This window comes from Pygoscelis adeliae, unplaced genomic scaffold, assembly GCF_000699105.1.
Source record: "Pygoscelis adeliae isolate BGI_AS28 unplaced genomic scaffold, ASM69910v1 Scaffold290, whole genome shotgun sequence".
NCBI lineage: Eukaryota > Metazoa > Chordata > Aves > Sphenisciformes > Spheniscidae > Pygoscelis > Pygoscelis adeliae.
Window position 1 is genome coordinate 23,501 of NW_008823965.1, and position 18,734 is coordinate 42,234.

The 18,734-nt window shown below is 45.5% G+C and overlaps 1 protein-coding gene across 1 annotated transcript in view; it reads left to right on the forward strand.

The window, feature by feature from the left end:
* Positions 1-991: 991 nt before the first annotated feature.
* The window catches only part of VPS53 (vacuolar protein sorting 53 homolog (S. cerevisiae)), a 66,581-nt gene continuing 48,838 nt past the window's right edge, over positions 992-18,734 (forward strand). Inside the window, exons 1-4 of the mRNA XM_009324184.1 lie at positions 992-1,069; positions 2,467-2,547; positions 3,669-3,718; positions 4,577-4,643. Of these exons, the coding sequence (XP_009322459.1) occupies positions 992-1,069; positions 2,467-2,547; positions 3,669-3,718; positions 4,577-4,643 (276 nt within the window). The remainder of the gene's footprint in view (positions 1,070-2,466; positions 2,548-3,668; positions 3,719-4,576; positions 4,644-18,734) is intronic.

Below are 18,734 nucleotides of genomic sequence, written 5' to 3' on the forward strand. Positions count from 1 at the left end.
TCTCATCGCTTCCCCATCGCCGACGAGCGCGGGGCATTGCTGTTCCGCGGCGGGGCATGCCTGTTCTCTGTCTGCTAATGGGATACTCGTTACTTCCCGTGGAAGGATCTTAAGGGGGTCAGACGGCCTGCGACTCGCTTGAAGTCAAGACAATCTGAACGTCTTGGCTTGACTTTTGCGATCAATATTATGTTCCAGTCCAAGTCCTTCAATGTGCCGCGAAACCCTTTGTGGCGCTTGGAGCCCAGCAAAAGCCCGTGAGAACCCGGGCTAAAATCACGCGTCCGTCCGAGCTGGTGACTGAGCTTGCGCTGAGTTCAGCCAACCCTTCCGCCTGAAGAGCTCTTTCTTGTAGTAGAAGTCTGTGAACAGCAACGGGAGCTGGCTCTCAAAGTATCACTCAAAAAAGTTTTCTCACTTTCTTGAACGTTGAGGCTCGTGGATCGCTTTTGGTGGCTCTCCTCAAAGAATTAGGGCAGACCTGTGGTGGCTGGCACAGCACCTCAAGTGAGCCCAGCACCAGGAGGTGAGGAAGGTAGCACAGTTTCTCCATGGGTGCTGTGCCAGCTTTGGAATATTATTGCTCCAAAGAAAGAGACACCCTACGTACTCTTATCTTTGCATGGGGTTGGCACACCCGGCAGTAAACCATTCAGTAATTTTTGCTGAAACCTTGAGAATTGCTAAATTAAATACCAGCTTCTAAAGGAAATCTGGAATTTGTCCAGGAGAAGAATCCTCTGCCCTTTATAGAGCCTGTACGTTTGAAAGCCAGAGAAGCCCGGTGTGATTTCTAACATTGTACAACCAAAGAAAGGTACCTGATGACAGCTTCATCAAGCACAAAATGTCTCTTCAAGGTAAAACACGTCTTGTAGAGACAGTCTTGACTTGAGGTTTCGAGCAATGGAGAATCCACCATATCCCTGGCTGAGTTATTTTAACAGCTAGTAAGGCTGTAGGCAGATATTTGCATCTGGGGCAAGGGGAGATGTTGAGGATGCCACTGCCTCCTGCCTTCCGTCCCTTCCTCACTGGCACTTCCCAACCCAATGATCTTGTTGATCCTGTGAGTGTTCCTTAATCAGCTTTGGGCAAAACCTGCCAGGTTCTGGTTAAATAAGCAGAACTGGCTCAGCCGACTTCTGCCTGAAGCGGGGTAGGGAGCACACGCAGACTGGTGCTCCACCAGACGTGGGGTTGTCACTTCTGGTTAATGGGTTGTGACAACGACCCAGGAGTAGCAACTTTAGCTGGTACGGCTGCCTGCAGCGTTGAGCTCTATCTGCAGTTTGAGAGTGGGGTTCCTGACTAGCCGTTATCTTCCATCCTGCCCCTCGCTTCAGCTGCTCTTAATGCTTGTGGAGATTTGGGATTAATTGAACCTGCAGGAGTTGTGAGCCCGGAGCGGGACAGGCTGGTTGTGATGCTGCAACTGCGCTCTTACGATGGGCTAATGTCAGAGCATCTTCCTCACTCAGGCATGACCTCATGCGTATTTAACTGCTGCCTGCTTCTCCTTGGCCACAGCAGCTTTGGGAAAGCTGCTGAAGAGGCCTCAATCAGGGAGAAGTTGCTCTCGTTTAAATGGTCTCACAAAACCACTGCTTTTACGCTGCAAAATGTGTAAAACAATGTAAATGCTGCCTGTGACCAGGGTGACATGCAGAGGTGATGCTGCGGTGTGAGCTAGGCAGGGTTTTGGCCACGGAGTGCAGAGCTGATGGCTGTATAAATATGGAACAAATATGGTAGCAGAGAAAGGAACGCAGTGTATTTTAGTCTGTGGGGACAAATAGCAAAGCCTGGCAGCTGCGTTTGCGTCGTTTGAGATACTTCTGAGGAGAGATGAGATCTGTTTGCACCACAGCTGCTCTTTTCCCTTTCCCGTGGGTAGAAAGAATCATTCAGCAGATTCTGTTTCTCTCCCTCTTTTTCATGTGAAAGCGGCAAACCCAAGTCTCCAGAGAACTTGTACAACCATTTCTTAATTCATCATGTTTCCTATTACGTGGCTGTGAAAAGCAAATCTCCGTCTCTCACCACGGGGCCTTGCAAAGCCCAGGCAAAGATAAGGGCAATGCCTCAGCAGGAGGTTTCATTTCCAGACAATGGCAAAAGCATCAGCGTGGTTTGGGATGCATAATTAATGGATCGCGTGTCTCGGGAATTGCTTGCACGTGATCGATCGTGCTGGGGCTGTATGTGGAAGCATGCGTGTGTATTATCTGTGTTTACCCAAGCTGATATCCACAGGAATTGTAGTGTCATAGACCTCCAGAGCACGTAGCTGCTTTACTCCTGGGCAGAGGCCTGACCGCTCTCTGCGCACGCTTGTTAGGACAGTGCTGTGAAACACAATCGTAAGTGGGTGCTGAAGTAATTAAAGTAGTAGATACTGTGTAAGGCTACAGAAATTAACGGTGATGTATTGTTGATTGTCTTTGTTTTCCTCCCTCTCTCCAGGTATTTCCCAGCCAAGATCCGCTGGACAGAGCAGATTTCAACGCTGTGGAGTATATTAATACTCTCTTTCCCACTGAGCAAGTAAGTAGTGCTCACAGTACGGCCCTCTCAGTGCGAGGGGTAACCTGATAGTAAGTGACTGAAGGCGTGTTTAAACCTGTACCCAAGCCTTTCCTTTTAAACAGTAGCACAAGTAGTAAGACTATAACAATAATCACTTCTTAAATTCGCATCTCATGAGGTTCACTGTCATTATGTAGTTTCTTTCCACCCAAAGTGCTTGCTGCGGTAAAAGTCCTGCTTTGATCTGTAGAAATAAATTAGTGTTCTATATAGAGGTTTCTCTTGCAGTAAATGTCATAATTTGCTGTCTATTAATCATTGGTAAATCCTCAGGGGTTTCAGCCAAATAAGGCAGGTATTGCCTGTGAAACGTCACTAGAGAGTCATCCGTGTTTGAAACCTATTGTTTCTTTTGAGATGTAAAGAACGCGATTGCCGTGGGCTCACATCTGTACTTTGTCTTCCCCCAAATCAGCCCCAGGGGCAGTTTTGGACTAAGCTATTGCAGAAAGGAGGTGTTTCTGCAGCTGAAGACTGGGTTGTGAGGCAGCTCCAACGTTTACCATGTTTAAGATTCTCTGCAGCACTGGCTTTTTTGGCTTTCAGCTGTTTCTAGTTAGTTTGCTGGCGGTGCTGGCTTGGCTTTTTTCCCCTTGCCGGTAGCGGAGAGCTGTTTCCCCTGCAGTACCCCCACTACAGCTCCGGCAGCAGCCAGGCCTCCTCCGCCCCATGTGCTGGGTGGGTGTCTGGGCTCTGCAGGAGGGTCTCTGCCAGGGAAGGCGAAGGCTCTGTCCCCATTGTCCACTGGAGGTCACTGTCACCACGACGTTTCGGGAGCAGTTCTGCTGACAAGGCAGAGCTCGGGGCACCCTGCTTGCTCAGGGCTGGGTGGGAAGCGGGGAGCCTCCGGGACCCGCAGGGCTGCACCCTGGCCTGCTCTCTCTTTTGCCACTCTTCATTACGTGACCTGAGGAGCAGCTAAGTTGCCGTGTGTCTCAGTTCCTCCATCTGTAAAACAAAGTCATTGCTCTCCTCTTTGTAAAGTGCCACGTGTGAGAAGGTGTTAGGTATCACAGCTGATGTGTATCGCAGTAAAAGGTTCCCCATTTTGCTTCTCTCTGTTTTTTTTCATGTTGTAGTCTTTGGCAAACATCGATGAAGTTGTGAACAAAATCAGACTGAAAATAAGGTAAATGTTTCTGCATTTCATTGCATCTCAGGTGGCGAGTAGTCTGGTTGTCACTGAGGCGTCATAGATACAGCCTTTGCACTATAGCCGATAGGAATTAATTTGCTTAAAAGGCATGAATGGGGTCAGTCTCAAGTCCAATAGTGGGACAGAGACACAAATGGCTCCCTGTAATTGTAATTCTTTTTTATACTTTGCCCCTGTTGTATAATATATGCCTTTCAGATTATTTTAGCTGATGGGTTGCAAAGCAGAGCTTTGAAAAAACAGTGAACTAAGAATCAACAAGTACCAATGATACCGAAATACTAAGGAGACATACTTACGGTAACACCAAATTTTAGTACAGTCTGAAGGCAGAGAGAACAAAGTACCCGGAAGATTTGGTTGCTGAAAAGTTATTCTGTTTGTGAGGTTAAAATAGCAATTGTAAAACCTCATTTTGTATTTTTTTTATTGTCATTGTTGGTACTAAAAGTACAAAATAAATATAAGTGTGCAGGAAATACGTAAATTTGCTGTGCAGTCTGGCATTACCGACCTGAAATGATTGAGACAGCACTTTAATATGTGGAAACTGGAAATGAAAACGGACAAGGGAAAACTGACAATATTGCTTAACGGAAGAGAAATGCAAGAAGCCCCAATTAAATTAGGAAATGGATTTTTATTTTTGCAACAGGAGTTTTAAATTATGTAAGATAGTGATGTCCTACAGAGAGGGAGGAAAAAAAAAGTAAGTTTAGCATTGGTAACACCAATTTTTAATTTAAATCTGATCTGTAGCTCAAGGTTCCCACAATTGTTTGGATCAGGCACGTAGAGAATGAGTTTGACATTACAGATTCTTTTCTCCAGGAGGTTGGATGACAACATTCGAACTGTAGTGAGAGGACAGACCAACGTGGGACAGGATGGCAGGCAGGTATGTGCATCTCATCTCTGGTAATGCCGAGGGTTCTTACCGTGAAATGCTAAATTGAGGAATGGCCCTGGCAGGCAGAAACCTGCTCTTATTGTTAGGGAGGTGTTTCTGCTGCCTCTTACAGTAATGACTTTGCGAGCTGCTCACTGAACATCTGTTCTAGCCTGCGTTCCGATCACCCTCCAAAGGGAAGTGAATGAGAAATTGATTTAAAAATCGGAAGCAAAACCAGGAGGCTTGCAGTTGTGTCACTCTGAAGCTAATGATAAAACGGACAGCATTAAATAGGTACAAGCAGATTTGCTACCGAGAAAGGATCAATAAAAGGCTATTTAGCCTTTTAACTAGGTTGTTTGCTGAAGTATCCTGAGTTGCTAGTGACTAAGCCTGATGACTGACTGCCAGTTCATCTTGCATGTCTTATTCAGCTATCAGGTTTTCACTTGTCTTTTGCTCGGAGTACAGTATTGAACAGCACGGCCATGGCTGCAGTGTTCGTGAACACTGAGCTTGGTCCTCGTGTTGTCTGATTTTGAGGTATCACCCAGTGCTGCTGTATTTCCTGGGTCTGTTCTGTTTTAGACCGGGAACGTTAATGCCTTGAATCGTCGGTCATGCTGCTTTCCTCAGTGTCAACACTGACTCATCTTTTTAGTACCAGATTTAAGACTAGTTTGCTGGGATGGGGTAGTCATTGCCTCACCAGCATGGCTGGCTGTATTTTCCACTTCTTGCTGCAGTAGCTGTTGGTGTATATTTCTAATCCTACCTCTGCCACAGAGTCCGTGGCCTTGAGTGAATTATTTAACTTACCTGTGCCTTTGTATTGCTTTCAAAAAAATGAGATGCTTACCTCTGCTAGCAGAACTAGTTTAATGCTTGCATGATTGCCTGAGTACTGCTAATAGGAGTTTAATAAACTGGGGATGTGCTTGGGATGTGGCATACCTAGGAGTGCTGCTGCCTGTGATCACTGTGCAGGGATGAGACAAGAAATCAAGTGGGGAGGCATTTACAGAAATTGAGGAGGGAGTGGAAACTAGTGCAGTACTTGGAGAGTTTGGGTATGACTGGAAAGCTGGTGCTGTTGTAGCCTTTTGGGCCCAGTCGAGGTGACAAATTCAGAGATGACCACAAAAAAGTGGGATTGAGAAGAGCTGTGGGTGAAAATTGCCCGGAGTGCCTCAGGACTTGCAGGTCCAAAGGATGAACGTGGTGAGAGATGAACAAAAGCAGTGCCGAGGTCAGCTGTGCTTGCAGGATAACAAAAGAGTCTCTGTGCTACGGAGATTCGGCAAGCTTTGTTTAGAGCTTTGCCTTATGTCTGTGCTTTCTCACTCTTTAATCCCTTTGAAGTTCTCCAAAGCATGTACAGACAGACTTGGACGGTATCCTGCTCTGAAGTACTGGGGAGGCAGATCTGCCTGTGCAGCCCGTCATTTAGTTTGGTTGTACAGGAACCAATTAAACTCCCGTCCAAGTAAAAACCTTCAAACGTGCATGTGTATGTGGCGTGTCTGTGCAGGGCATCTTTCAGGTGGCCTGGAGCTGCAGTTAATCGCAAATATTCCTGTATTTAGCTGTGAATTTTCCTGTTTTCCCTCACTTTGCTGCTTTGCAAGGTAGAAGCAGACTTTAAGACAGACACCAGAGCTTGCGGCTGCACAGACTGCATGGGCTAAGGCCAGACAGTCTCCCAGAAGCGTAACAGTTGTTTCTTACTTTAAGAGATCCTAACAAATACTGAAACGATTCAATTATAATAAGTGTTAGCTCTCTGGTAAGAAAAATTGTTTGAATCTGAAATGCTGTGAGCTTTTTCTTTCTGCGTGTCTAATCCAAGTCCACCATTTCACACGTGTACGTGCATTTCATATGTGAATTGCTGGAACCAGACTGTTAGAGTGGCAGGACTTGGCTGGGTCTTGAAGTTTAAAGCAGTAAAGGAGCATCAGCAAGCTCAGGCCTTGCATGTTAGCTGGCCAGAGGGACCCGCAGCGGAAGAGGTCAGCTTACAGTTCTGGGGAATGCTTGAATGGCATTTCAGTTTGAGATGGAATTTTGTATTTGTCTCCCCAGAACCAGACAGAGGAAACCTAGAAGAAACATTTGCTGTTCCTGTCACCCCCTGCGCTACTTTCTCTGAGTAGTTCATCCTGTGTGCTAGCTGGGGGAGTGAGGCAGGCTTTTTCACATGACCACCCTGTTGATACCCGATTGTGGGGGTGAAAACCTTGCTTTTCAGCTTCAGCCGCCTGTTCCTGTGCTGAAGGGTGCCTTTGTTTTACCAGCATATTCTCAGTGGAATCAAGGACACTTAGAAATGTCAAGTTTTTATAGAGCGAGAGGCCTGGCTTCTCCCACTTAGAGAGGAAGGGTTTCACTTTCCAGTGTATGGTAAGAAATTGTTTTGAAACAACTGAAAGCCAGGTGCCTTTGAGACAAGTCTGCTCTGCTAGGAAGGGAGTCAGTGCTACTGAAAGGGGCTTTTTTCCTTATTTACCTTTTCTGGTAGTAGTTTGGTCCCACAATAAAATTAGTTTCTTTCTTCTGCTGATCTTCTGTTCTTACTAAATTTGTAGGGAATTTGTACCCTCAAGACCAATATTTCCCTGCAAAATTTGATTGAAGCACACACATGGATAGATAGTCTTATCCTGTGAAGCCCAGGCTGAAGATCGTTATTGCATTTTATCATATTAACCACAACTGCAAACCGCCCTTGATTTAATCAAGAAACAGTTGGCAACCAGCTTTTGCAATAGGTTTGAAACAAAGCTTAAAACCAGCCACAGTGAAAAGTTTAATCTTCAGATACCTTTTCCCGTTTATAACTCTTTCTTACCATGTGAGTTGTCTATAGCCTGTAGTACGCAGTACTTGCAGCAGACGAGCTTTTGAAAAAGCCATTCCTGTCTTTTGACGTATTTCCATCCCTTGACACACTGAGAATGGTGCGATCCATCGTGTTCTTGAAAGTGCGTGCTGTAAATAAAAATGCATATGAATGCTGATGTCGCAGCTGCTTGAATTTCAGTGGGAGCTCAGGATCTTGTGTATTTATTGCAAGATTGGACCTGGAAGGTGTTTTGCAAAAAGCCTCTTATCTTCAGTCACATTCTCTCCTAACAAATCACGATGCAAACTGTAATCAGCATTTGCCAGAATTGCCTGACCGCGTGGTATCACAGCTAGAGGAGCCGTTCTTGTCTGGAGAGTAAATAATAGTTTTCATAAACATCCTTTCAATCTCTGACTTCCTTCCAAAGGAAACATAAACCTCAGATGCAGTGGTAGAAGAAAAAAAGTTCTTGTTTCAGTCAAAGCAAGCCAGGAGGGGTTTCCCTGCTGAGCCCCTGCTCTCAGTCGTCCGTGTTAGCTGTGCCCTGCCTGCCTCGGGTTTGGGTGGGGAGGCAGAGCTGCACACACGAGCGGTTGCCATCCCTGCTGCCCTTGCAGGTGAGGGAGCACCGTGTGCCCCGTGGGTGCAGAAGCTGATTCAGGAAGCTCGTCTTTGGCTTTTCCATCTCCCGTCAGCCTTAACTGCCAAACATGGGGTTGGGAATCTCGTGTAGGCTGTTGGTTCAAGTGCTGCCCAAATCACTGGGACCTGGGACCTGCCATCAACCTATCTAATCTCTTTTTTTGGTAGCATGTTTGGAGACCAGTGATACCAGGCAGGTTCCTAGAAGGCAAACTAAGGGTATTTAGCCTTTAACAGCTTGCTTTCTCTTTGGGGAAGGGGTCATTTACCAGCTGAGCCCAGCAGAGCAGCTTTCCCTGTCGCGTGGAGGAGCAGTGCTTCTTTCCTGAGCCTTGTTGAGAGCTGCGCCTTTGCAGCCATCCAGGAGAGGGGAGCCCAGTCTTGTTTTTGAGACCAGGGTTACATTTTGCTGATCACCGATGGTGAGGGAGTGCTGCCAGCAGAGACATGTCTAAATAGTGCTGCATGTTATTCTCCCAGTTAGAGCAATCCAAATCCCAGTCAAACCCAGTGGGGAATATGTGGTATGCAGCTATGGGAATGTGCTCTCCATGCTCCTTAAGCAAAAGGAGACCTTAGGGATAGCAAGTTCAAAATCCTAATTGCAGATCCAGCCACTGTACTCCCTTGTGATCGAGTCTCCTGTCCCGTCTGGCTGGTAATGTGACAGTGGTAATGATGGGGATAACACTTCAGTGCTCCACCTGGGTGCCGAGATGATTGAGCCGGGTCTTCGAGGTGAATTGTAGGTATGAGAAGTATGTAAGAGTAGGTTTTTATAGTCAGTCTTTAACTTTTAAACTGTTTCCCAAATAGTCTTGATCACATACACGTGTTCATATAAAATAGTATTTAGGTGTCTGAAAAAGCAGATTCTAAATCTAAAAATAAAGTCAATCAAACAGATGTGGCCCCAAAAGCGTTATTTAAGCAGCTCTAAAGACAGGAATGCTCCCTTCTCCATAAAGCGTAACATTTCCCAGTTCAAAGCATCTGCCTTTTTGAAATTTTGCCCTAGAATTTCCTCCAAATGCAGAAGCCTTAAAATAGTCTGGCTCATTTGGCTTCCCCTTCCTGGTGTGATATTTCAGTAAAATCTGTAGACAATACCATGAACTTCAGAAATTATCTCGCTAATGATCCTTTTATGGGAGGAAACAACAGTCGTGGGTGGAACATTCCTCTGCAGGGCGTAACAAAATTTTCCTTGGGAGTCCCAGACTTGTCTATTTCGGATGCCTTGGGAGAGGCTGGGAATGCAGGAGCTGCCGTGGTTCAGTTGTAACTATATGCGGTTCAAGCTGCGCCTGCAGTTTCTGGGGAGCCAGTGCTATCCGATTTTTCCTCTGTAAGGTTTTTCTCCGAGCTGCTGCTGAACTGGAGTCTGGGCTGACCTTGCGAAGAGCTGCAGTCCAGTTGTGGCATAATTTCCTCTCTGCCTTAGGGTATAGTAGAAAAAGTTCCCATAGATTTTTTCCACTGAGCGTTTAACACACTCCGTGAGTTTTTATTTGTCACTCTTTAGTTGTGTTTATTGCTAAACCTTCTGCGTGGACTGGCTGTAATTTTTCTGACAGTTGCTGACATGCAGTTACTGGTGGTTTGGCTGAAGCTGCTTCACCTATCAGGCTTTTGCCCTTGTAATAAAGTAGCCTCTGCGTTTGCAGCCTAGTTTAACCCTTGACAGTATCTGTGCAACCAGGACGTGGGTGCCCGGGTCAGTAAAGGCGAGGCAGCTTTGTACAAAATCTGTCTCTGAAGGAATCAAGAATTCAAGAGGAATCCCAAGATCGGTGGCTTTATAGTTTGAATCTAAAAAAAATATTTTTTTCTGTTATCTCTGGTCCGTCTTTCCCTTCCTCCCCTGTGTGCACACGCGCATAAAGTAAATGACTGAAATTGAATGAGTAAAGACTGTGTTTTAAAGAAAAGATTGGTTTATTGCTTAGTACCTCCTACTGTATTAAGGTCTGGCTCAATTAGTGCTAGAACAAAGTTAAGTGTTAATGAGAAGAGAAAAGCAATGTTTTCTGGGCTGGGAAAAGCCTTGCCTGTTTCTCATGGCTGAGGATACTGGTTGATAACTTGGATTGCTTTGGTTGGCTCCTGCTTCTTTGCTCTGTGAGAACAGTAATTTTTTTTTTTTTTTTTTTTTCATAACTACAGCAGTGCAAGAAACGAGACGGCAGCTGCTGTGGTTAAAGAATACAAATATATCCTTGCTGTCCAGCCTGAACCCAGCACAGCAGTTGACAGTTCAATTAGCCATCCCATCCTTTGGTAACCAGTGCTGTCCTTTCTCCTTGCATGTAAAAATAAACGTCTCAGCTCTTCAGCTGTGGGGAGGCTCAGACTGCCTGCCCTGCCCTGCCCTGCGTGTGCGCTGCAGTGTCTGGCAGTGTTTAGGCCTGTGGAAGGAGGAGGATGTGTCCGGCCTAGAAAAATGTCCACAGGTTATTGGGTTTGACAGTGTCATAGATGGAAGTATGTGAAATACCTTTTTTTTTTTTTTTTTTTTGAAATAGAGATCAGGAAACACTTTGCGGAATCAATATAGGGAGGAAGAAAGAGATGAAGATGGACGGTGAGCGGAAGAAGAGAGTGATGCAGGTGCTGCATGTGGCAGAGAGCAGTGGGGAGTATGGTACTCCCCTGCTGATGGGGTCATCCTGGCTACTCGAGTGCCCGTTTAGCTAGCCGTGTCCTGAGCTATAGGGCAGCTGGTGTCACTGGAGTCAGTGGCTTGTCCTCTCCTCAGCTCTGCGAGTGCTGGGTTACAGGCAGTGTCAGCCTGGCAAGCAGGGAGGTGATTTTGTGCACCGTTTGCATAAACGTGCTTAATAAGCAGCACCGTTGCTTCAGCCTCTCCTTACCTCCACCTGTTTGTGCGGAGGTGCCTTTTTTGACTGCAGTTTAGTGTTTCACGCTAAACTAGTCAGTGCTTTCAGATCTCCTACCGTGGGCACTTCTATTTCATTTTCTTATTTATTTAAATGTATGCTGACTTCCAGACATCAGGTTGCGCGCTGCTTCCTTGGCCCCAGTGCCCAGGTTCGGCTCGCGTGGTTGGTGTTGATGTGCCTCTGCTGCTGGGGCAGCACTGACTGCCTTTCCCTGAGCCTTAAGAGCAGATGGGGAAAATCACCGTAAGCTCTTAATAACTAATTAAGCCTAAGTCTAGAAAATATTTGGGGGCTTTTTTGTGTCACAATCCCTGATGTTGTAGGCACCATCTTTCAATTATATTAATTCTCTCCTGCATGGCTAAGCTTTATCTCCTGTTTTTTTGATGAATGGGTCATTATTCTGAAATATGAACAGACTAGTGTGGATTTCAATACGTTTTCAGATGGTGAATGGATGGGGGTTAAATATTGTGTCCTAAGCTGTGTAATTTTATATATTTTAAAAAAGGTCATGCCACAGATTCTGTAAGACTCCAGTCGAGTGATTTAAGTCCCATAATACTCTTTTGTAACCAGTGAATAATAAACAGAAGTTGAGCTGCCAAAATAAATCAAAAGTGAGTTTCATTTAGAGTCATTTCCCTAGTGAATTATGACAGTTGGACAATGTCCTTCCCATCTAAGAGACACAGTGAGCTTTTTCTAGCCTAGAACATGTTTATTGAAAAGGGTTTCAGGTGAATGGCATGCCAAGAAGAAATAGTGCTGTTTATTATCCTTCTGGCTACTGGCCATGAAAACTGGCATCTGCAACTGTATGAAGAGGTCAGGCATAACTTTTGCCATCTGCTGCAAAGCCTGGTTCAAGGCAGAAGCGAGTCTGAGCTTGACCTTGCCTTCTGCTTCTGTATGGAAAGGCGGGGAATGTACCCTGTCGCTGTCCTGCAGCCTGGGGCTGCAAACCGGGTCGTGTTTTGTGCTGGCAGAAGGCACGCTTTCTTGCTGGTGGTGTTGAAGGCAGTGCAAGCTGCAAAGTAAGACCGGGCTGTTCCACAGCCAGTGCTTTTTGGTTTTGGTGCCAGCAAAGCGGGAAGCCCAGCCTGAAAATAGAAATCCTGACAACAGGCAGGAGATTTTTTTTTCTTACTGTGGATCTAATTTTTTTTTCTTTATCTTTTTTTTTTTTTTGTCTTACATTTTCGGTGTGTGGTAATGTTTATTCCAGCTGTGCTACCTCTGTGCTTACGGCAGGTGAACTGTTAGCATTTCCACTTAGAAATCCCTGCTTGTAGGGTTCATGGTATGATTGTCCATTCCCCCACCTGTGTTTTGCCTCTAAGGTCTCAACCTGAACGTGAATTCATCTTGCAAAATCTGATGCAGCTCGAGTGGTTGCTAAACTTGCCCTCCATGGAAGTCAGGCGTGGCTCTGATACTGCAAATATGACCGAAACGCCGCCTGCAGTATGCAAACTCATCAGCAGACAAATCGACTGGAATCCCTCAGTCATTTACAGACTTCCCAGGCAAATTTAGTGTGCAGCAGTCCCAGTCAACAAAAACAGGCGGCTCGGTGCTGGAGCGGAGGGTGAGTGAAGGAGCGGGTGTGTGTCACTGCCTCCAGCAGCCAAGGGCAGTCGGTTATTCGGTGCTGGAGGAGAGGCCCTGCAAGACGAGGTGTGTCACGGGCACAGGGAGGTGCAGTAAACAGCTGCAATCAGGGTATAAACAGAAATGATGTGAAGGGCAGAGGCTCACAGCTTTGCTATTCTGAAATAAAGAAGAGTGATAAGGGAAATAATAAGTGCCTGCATGGGGGAGCTTTTCCTGGCTTTTTTCCCGGGCTGTGCGTGGGGGAAGGCTGTGGCCGTTCACCTGCCAACATAGAGCCTCGTGATGAAGCTGTAGTAACCCACCATGAAGTCAGAGCGTGATGAAGCTGAAGGCTTGCTTAAAGGCAGCAAGACTGCTAAAACCATTGTCACTTACAGCCCATCACCACCTTTCTTCATGGTGCAGGCACCAGTGTGCAGGGTTGGGCAATGCAATCAAAAATGACACCTCAGAAGGGTGTTGGACTAGCACAGGAGTGCAGTTCGGGAGTTAAGCTGCAAGGTTTCAACCAGCAAACCTGGAAATTGCCTCTTGCTTCACCCTCTGTGTCTGTCAGTGTTTGTGCAGCTATTCAGAACGTGGGGTTTGATTTCTAAGCATGATTTGGGGGCTTAAGTGAAGGGGCAATAGTAGCGATTTTAAGCTTGGTGCGGTGTTGGACATAATCTGCTTTGTGGATTTAAAGTGTCCTGTGCAGCCTTATGGTTAGCACTGGAGCTGATGACAGAAAACTCTATTCTTTATTGACGGTTGTAGTAGTTATGTAGTATTTGATGAACTCCTAGGGTAGAAATCTGCTAAAGTCAAAACCAAGTGTGATGAGCCCTTCACGTTTGTCTGCTCAGGGAAATTAGCTGGCACAGCTTCGGTGCAATGTTGCTCTGCTCTGACAGGCAAGCCCTCTTGGCTTCAGCTGCAGTGGTTTATCCCTAGCTGTAAAACTTCAGAGTTTTCTCTAAAATGAAATCAGACTGAGAATCAAAGTATATTTCCACCCTTTCTCAATCTGGAGGGACTCATTTGTATGAGGTTTTAGTGGCAGAAATTGTTCGGCTGGTCACAGTGTGCAAGGGTTTCTTTGAAATCTCTGCAGCTGAGACTCCTTGGAGAATTGGGGATGGGAACTTATTTTTAGTCATGGTCTAGATTTTCATTGATCTGGGTTGTAAGTGTGGCGGCAAATGAAAGAAGCATTAACGCTCTGTATTCAAGAGTGGGGACCGATCCAGGAGCGTTAAATTCTCAGTGTCCTGACCACAGCCCAGTTTGTAACATTAAAAATACATTTGGATGCTGTGAATTTGGCAGATGTGTCAAGTGTCTATAAAATGCTTAGTAGAGGGCAGCTTTCTGATGTGAGTAATAACATCCAATTGCAAAACATATTGGCTAGATTCAAATAAAACTAGCACGTTTCTAGCACAACACCAGTGAGCATATGGAAACTATCGAGGTATTTTAACCATTTCTGGGGACAGAACAGTGTTAATTCAGTTAGTCCCCAAGCTCAGGGTTTCCCAAGCAAGCAAACTTCCTCTGAAAATTTGCTTTTTCCCCAGTTAAGCGCCGTTTTGTAGTAACACACAGGCCTCTCAATTCCTGTTTGCGTATTTCCTAGTGCTTCAGTATTTGCTTGCACAAGATTCCTGACAGGATGAATAAAGAGGTATTTAGAAATCAACACACCCACTAATGAGACACCGCTGACTGATGGGAGCGATGTGACAGGTCCGACCTAGGCTGGGAGGGGGAGGAGGAGGCTCTGTCCGTCTGCAGCGGCTGTGGGGATTCGGAGAGACTGACTGTAATTCACTGAACTGTTTTTTTGGCTTGAGTATTGTTGCTAGTGCTGTTTCTGTGCGTGTTAATGTCAGTCTGGTACTGTAAATTGCTTTTAAAGGATGCCTCACTTCAAAATCTAATGAATTAGATGTGGTCTTGTCCCACCTCTCACTTGGGTTAGTTTCTTTCCTCCTTTTGCTGCTTGCAAGACCTCATGTAAAAAGGTGACACAAGTGATGATGTGCAGGCTGACCTTGAAAGTTGCTTGGGATAATGCCAAGTGTTGTGGTTTAACCTCAGTCGGCAACTGAGCACCACACAGCCGCTCGCTCATCCCCTACACGCCCCCCCCCGGTGGGATGGGGGAGAGAATTGGAAGAGTAGAAGTGAGGAAAAACTCATGGGTTGAGATAAAAACAGTTTAATAATTGAAATAAAACAATAATAATAATAATAATGTAATAATAATAATAATATACAAAGCAAGTGATGCACAGTGCAATTGCTCACCACCCGCCGACCGATACCCAGCCAGTCCCCGAGCAGCGGCCCCCCCAGCCAGCTTTCCCCCAGTTTATGTACTGAGCGTGACGTCCCACGGTATGGAATGTCCCGTTGGCCAGTTGGAGTCAGCTGTCCTGGCTGTGCCCCCTCCCAGCTTCTTGTGCACCTCCAGCCTTACTGCTCAGCAACAACTAAAACATCGGGGTGTTATCAACATTGTTCTCATCCTAAATCCAAAACACAGCACTGTACCAGCTACTAGGAAGAAAATTAACTCTATCCCAGATGAAACCAGGACACCAAGTAAAGCTATTTTTTAGGCAGTCTTTTTCTTAGTGATTCATGGTTTAACTCTGCTTCCTATTGTTTTATACTGGTGTGTTTGGACTCTTTTCCTGTTGCATCTCAAGGTGAAGAAGGTTGAAGAGGTGTAGCCGATTTCTGTGCTGTGGTTTTTCCCTCCAGCTTTGGAGAATTTGATGAAAGCCCGTGCAGCTCGCTGTCTGCCCAGCTTACCTGGGGTCTGGCTGTGCGCTAAGGAGTTGAGTCTTCCAACTCCCGCATGCGGCTTCTCAGTCTCCTGCATTTCATCTCTGCTTTAAACACAAGAGCAGGGGAGCTTCCTCTGCATAAATACAGGCAGGCTGAGAAATAGGGGTGGCTAAAAATACATCATGGTCTTAAACTGGAAGATCCCCCTGTGTGTTCCCTGCCAAGAACTGTGTTTTGGGTCCCTGCTCCTGTGGGCGCTGGGGTTCTAACCGGTGCTACGTGTGGAGCTGGGCAGTGCCCCGCGGAGGCACCCTGCCATCGCACCCTACCATCGCCTGCTTCCCTCATGCAGCCGGGACATGCTCCTGAACCGGTGCCGGGGGAGAGGATCAGACACACTACGCTGGAGGAGAAGGAAGAAAGTGATACGTAACCGAAGCCCGTCTTGTATTGAGCGCTCTGTCTAGAGTCTCTTATCTGTTGCTGGTCCTGCCCTCTTTGCTAAATTTACTGTTGTCAGAGCTGCTGGGGTACCCCGGGGACAAACATTACTGGAAAAGCCTCTACGTAGCCGTGGCTGCCTGTCAGATGCTGCTGACTGACGGCTCTGCCTCTCTCGGGCAGTCGAGCCCTATCCGTGCCATATTTCTCAACTAGTGCCTGATGTTCGGGGACCTCAGAGGTTGCATAAAGTTTAATAAATAGTGCTGATGGGTTAATTGTAGCTTGCAGGCTCAGTTGTTGATTAGAGTCATATGGTGTTTTTCCAGTACATTGCAACCTTAATTTCAACATCCTTGTTTCAAATAACCACAACAGATTATGTATCCAGTCTCTTTATTTATTTGTGGTCCTCTGCCCCTGAAATGAACTGCTGTTTTAGGAAAGGAAACACAATAACTTTTGTATGCCATTTGGGGGTGCCTACATTTACATGTTTCCCAGTTGCACTAATGAGGAAACCAATAAATTAGTAATGGAAGGTGAACCCTGTGTCAAGCCACAGATGTAAGATTACTGGATGTCATTCATCACGTAAACCAGTTAGGCTGGAATAAGAGTGATTCCTATTCTCTTGATATTGTTTTGGTTTTAGAATTTCTGTCCAAAATAAACCTGCTATTAATAAAATAACAAAAGCAGTAAGAAAATGCTTTTAAAATTCATGATTCACTGTCTTAAAGGGAGCAGAGTGTGAAGGAAATGCATTTTCTCCAATATACAGTGTAGCCTTTAACATGGCTGCGGTTTCCCCTCTCCTCTTTTACAGGTGAAAGAATAATCGTTACATACATCAATAAACTTCTATATTACACCTTCACCAATTAGACCTACTTTTATGCCCTAGATGCGAGTTTCTTATCCCTTAATAATGAACACCATTTATCAAATATGAGGCGTTTTCTTAAAATTGGTGTTTGTATTTCATTGGTTTTGCTCTTTGCTTTACTCTGTCTTTACAGTGCCCAGGAAGGTGGTGTTTTTCCATTATTAGTTTTATTTATTTCCTTCCTCTACATGCAATATTTTACTTTAGATGCTGCAGTTGGCATGTTACAGCCAAAAAGGTTTCATGGGTTTCTTAAGAACCATAAGAAAGTTTAATTGTAGGCTTTGTGCAAGAAGTACCACCTTTAATTCGGTTCTGAACTTCCCATCAGATCTACCTGACAGCGCCCTCCTGACTTAAAAATATAGATTTTCACGTAGCGTTACTTTCAGCAAATCTTACATATGTTTGAAGAAATGTTTTCATCTCTAAACGTAAATTATATAAAAGCCAAGCATGTTGATGAATTAGTGTGTTCTGACTCAAATAAGGAATATGCAGCTCTTTTTTAGGAGGGTAGCTAAAGATTTATGTCTTAATGGCTAAGCAAATATTTGAAAGCAAGTTTTAAGAAATGAAACAAGTGTTTATGAGCAAATCTGGTTTACTCAAGTCTGTTATGTTTGCTGTTGAGTTCTCTGTGTGCGTTTTCTTTTTTTTTAACAGTTATGGAAACGTATCCCCTTCTCTAAGAGATGCGATACAGAACTTGAACAGAGCGGCAGCTGCTGTTCGGTCTCTCCCCCACATCCCAGCCATGTTATTTTCCACAGCAGTGGGAGACCACAGTTTTTTAATTCATCAGACGGGGGCAGAGCACATGTTGTCTCATTTGTGTTTTTCCGGAGTCTGTAAGGAGGTAAAAACTACAAGTGTCAGGACCAGGTGGTGACACAAGTTCACCTCATTTTTGGCAGTTTTAAGTGTACGAGAACAAAATCCCATTTTACTTTGGTCGGTGTTCCAGGGGCAGTTTTTAGAGGGGGAGTTTGCCCACTGCTGTGTGTGCTGGTTTTCACCGAGCGCAGAGCAGTGAGCAGCAGGAATATGTTCTTCAGGTGTAAACTAGTTTCCTATAAGTAGTCTCTGCTGTTTTTTGTCACAATATTATTAAATAGCACCATGACCTGTTAGAGAAATAGATTGAGTGTGGTTTCTTAACAGTGAGCAAAAAGAGAAACTGCTGTTATGTGGGCAGCTAGAAATCCTCTTTGGGGCCTGGTTTGGGCTATTATCTGAGGATAAATTATGGGCAGTAACTTTGGAAAAAGTCCCTATATTCAAGTAGATGTTATTCTGTCTCATGAGGAAAACAGATAAGACAGTTTTCCCTTTGTGGATAAGGATTTTGATGTAAAACCTGTAAGACCCGAGATGGAAGTCCTCACTGACGATATTGTTTACTCTGAACTTGGTTGCTGAAGGCTGTCAAGAACAAATGGCTTTGAGCTGCGTATTGATGCTCAAAAGAGCAACTCAATACTCTCTTCCTTGGAGAGCAGGTCAGGGATGCCACCCCCAAGTGAAAGGATTGCGCTGGATGGCTGGAAGTCTCAGAGTTTGCCTTGGCAGCCATGCTAAGAAGAGCTGCTGTGGCTATTGTCTGAGCATATTTCTGCATCTGAAAAATTAACCCTGGAGAGGGGAATGGGATCAGAGATGTGTCCAAGAAGTGTACGGCTAGTTGGGAATTTGGGGTGGTCCTGCTGCATGTCTTCATTGCTCTGTTGTGCTGCGTGGTGTGTAGGACCTCCCCAGGCTCCTTACAGCTGATCATAGGATCATAGAATAGTTTGGGTTGGAAGGGACCTTAAAGACCACCTAGGTCCAACCCCCCTGCCGTGGGCAGGGACACCTTCCACTAGACCAGGTTGCTCAAAGCCCCATCCAGCCTGGCCTTGAACACTTCCAGGGATGGGGCAGCCACAACTTCTCTGGGCAACCTGTTCCAGTGCCTCACCACCCTCACAGTGAAGAAT